The 1891-nt window shown below is 35.5% G+C and overlaps 1 protein-coding gene across 1 annotated transcript; it reads right to left on the reverse strand.

Annotated features, from left to right (window-relative positions):
- Positions 1 to 202: 202 nt before the first annotated feature.
- LOTGIDRAFT_157103 (hypothetical protein) lies at positions 203 to 919 on the reverse strand (the record flags this gene model as incomplete). Its single annotated transcript, XM_009048879.1, has 1 exon — positions 203 to 919. The coding sequence occupies one exon, from the start codon at positions 917 to 919 to the stop codon at positions 203 to 205; it is 717 nt and encodes a 238-aa protein (XP_009047127.1).
- Between the last annotated feature and the right edge of the window lie 972 nt (positions 920 to 1891).

A 1891-nucleotide genomic window follows, 5' to 3' on the forward strand; every position in this document is an offset into this window, starting at 1 on the left:
ACAAATCATTTTTATTAAAGCTTTATCGTGGCAGAGGTTATAAATAAATCCAGTAACAGTATTTGACTTGCGCTCTTAAGGATTTCAAATCCAGCTAATACAGTGTTGAGATGTAGCTGTAGCAAAAAATCTATATTCATTCAAACAAAAAGATGTACACTAGTAAGAGCTTAGATTTCATGTAAATGTTACCCACCTAATTTCACAGATTGTCTGTTTGTATGACTCGGATGTCTGTATTGATTACGTCATCTAGAGTCGAGACTGATTGTAACGATTTCATGATTGCGTCTGCCCTTTTCAGACGCGACGAAACCTTGGCTGATAAAAGAACTCGTCTTCCGTTTGTAGTTGAATTTGGACGCATTACTGCCGTTGATCCATCAAGGTTGATAGTTGGAATAGTTATAGGTGGGCGATCCGTAAGACGAGCATAAGCCTTCTCGTGCTTTCTGGCCCATTTATTTCCATACTGTAAGCTTCCTACGCTGTTTATGGGGTTTAGCTGACCGCTTCTACTGGAATAGGACCAGTTTGGGTGGATCTGAGGTGAAGGCTTCGAGAGAGGGGCGATCTGTTTTTCAAAAGATAAATCTCTTGAAGATGTGGGTTTTTCAAGACACATGTACCTTCTTCTTTGCATCCAGTCATCGGATTCATTAAGTGTTGTTGATGATCTCCGTAATGGAGTAACACATGGACTAAAAGATATTCCACTTTTTGGAGTCCTCACATTAATATGAACAAAGTCATTAAGCACACTTTCTTTCTCACGTAAAAAATTATTTAACATTTGTCTCCTTTGAAAATCGATTTTAAGTTCTTCTCGTTTTAAGTCAACATCAAATCGTACGAGGCTTGTAGTCGCCTCCACCAACTTTTTCTTGACACATATTTTTCGAATGTCTTCAGTATTCATTGTTTTATAGTCATCCACAAAAGTCAAAGCAAAATTAGATACAACATGAAGTAATATGTTTCATTTCAAGTCGCAGCTAGCAATCGAAATACGTAAAATAATCTGTACACAAAAGACTTGCTTTTGGAAACTGTTATATTAATCCCGATAACCTAAGTAATGCCACTTAATATTTAATTACCGTACTTACAAAATATGCATCCAAACACGTAAAATAAAATAAATATATTTAGACAGCTTTCAAATAAAAATATTATGAGTCCAAGTAATAAGCCAAATGACTGAAGTAACTCAAACTTATTATTTAAAAAAATATATCGCTCTATTAAACTAGAATAGTAATAGATATACCTATACGATTAAGGGGTCAGGTATCAAATTTTTGTAAGCAAATTATTGTTTCAAGTTAACATTTTGTTGAGCTTAGATTAAGATAGCATATAGGGCTTATCAACGCCGGGTATAATTTGAAGAATTTTTCAAGAACAGCAGCACCAGACCAAGACCTAGAATGGGTCAATTCCACCACACAATAGGCCTGGGTCTCATATTACCCAGGCCTGTAGCTAAGGAAAATTTCTGACAACCCGAACCGACCAATTCCATTACTGGGACTATAAACACCCTTTGCCCCTCAGAATGTATTGCTTGCCCCTCCAACAATCGAGTCTGGCTACGGGTGTAGTATGACCTGAATCTAATATAGACTAACATTAGCCTACACAGAGAAAGTCGGAATGAACACAACATAAGTTGGATTTTTCTTCAAAATTCAATGAGTTTATTGCCAATTTAGTAGCCTACAGTACAGGGAAAAGTTCAATAGCAACTCCAAACGGAATTACGAAAAATTCTATATCTAATTTTAATGTTGTGAAATAAGAAAATTTCAAATAAGATGCCCCACAAGTCTAAAAATAAAATTGGCCTTTAAACTAAGAATTATTCAATCATAAAAAACCTACGTGATTT

This window comes from Lottia gigantea (genome assembly GCF_000327385.1).
Source record: "Lottia gigantea unplaced genomic scaffold LOTGIsca_13, whole genome shotgun sequence".
In the NCBI taxonomy this organism is placed as follows: Eukaryota; Metazoa; Mollusca; class Gastropoda; family Lottiidae; genus Lottia; species Lottia gigantea.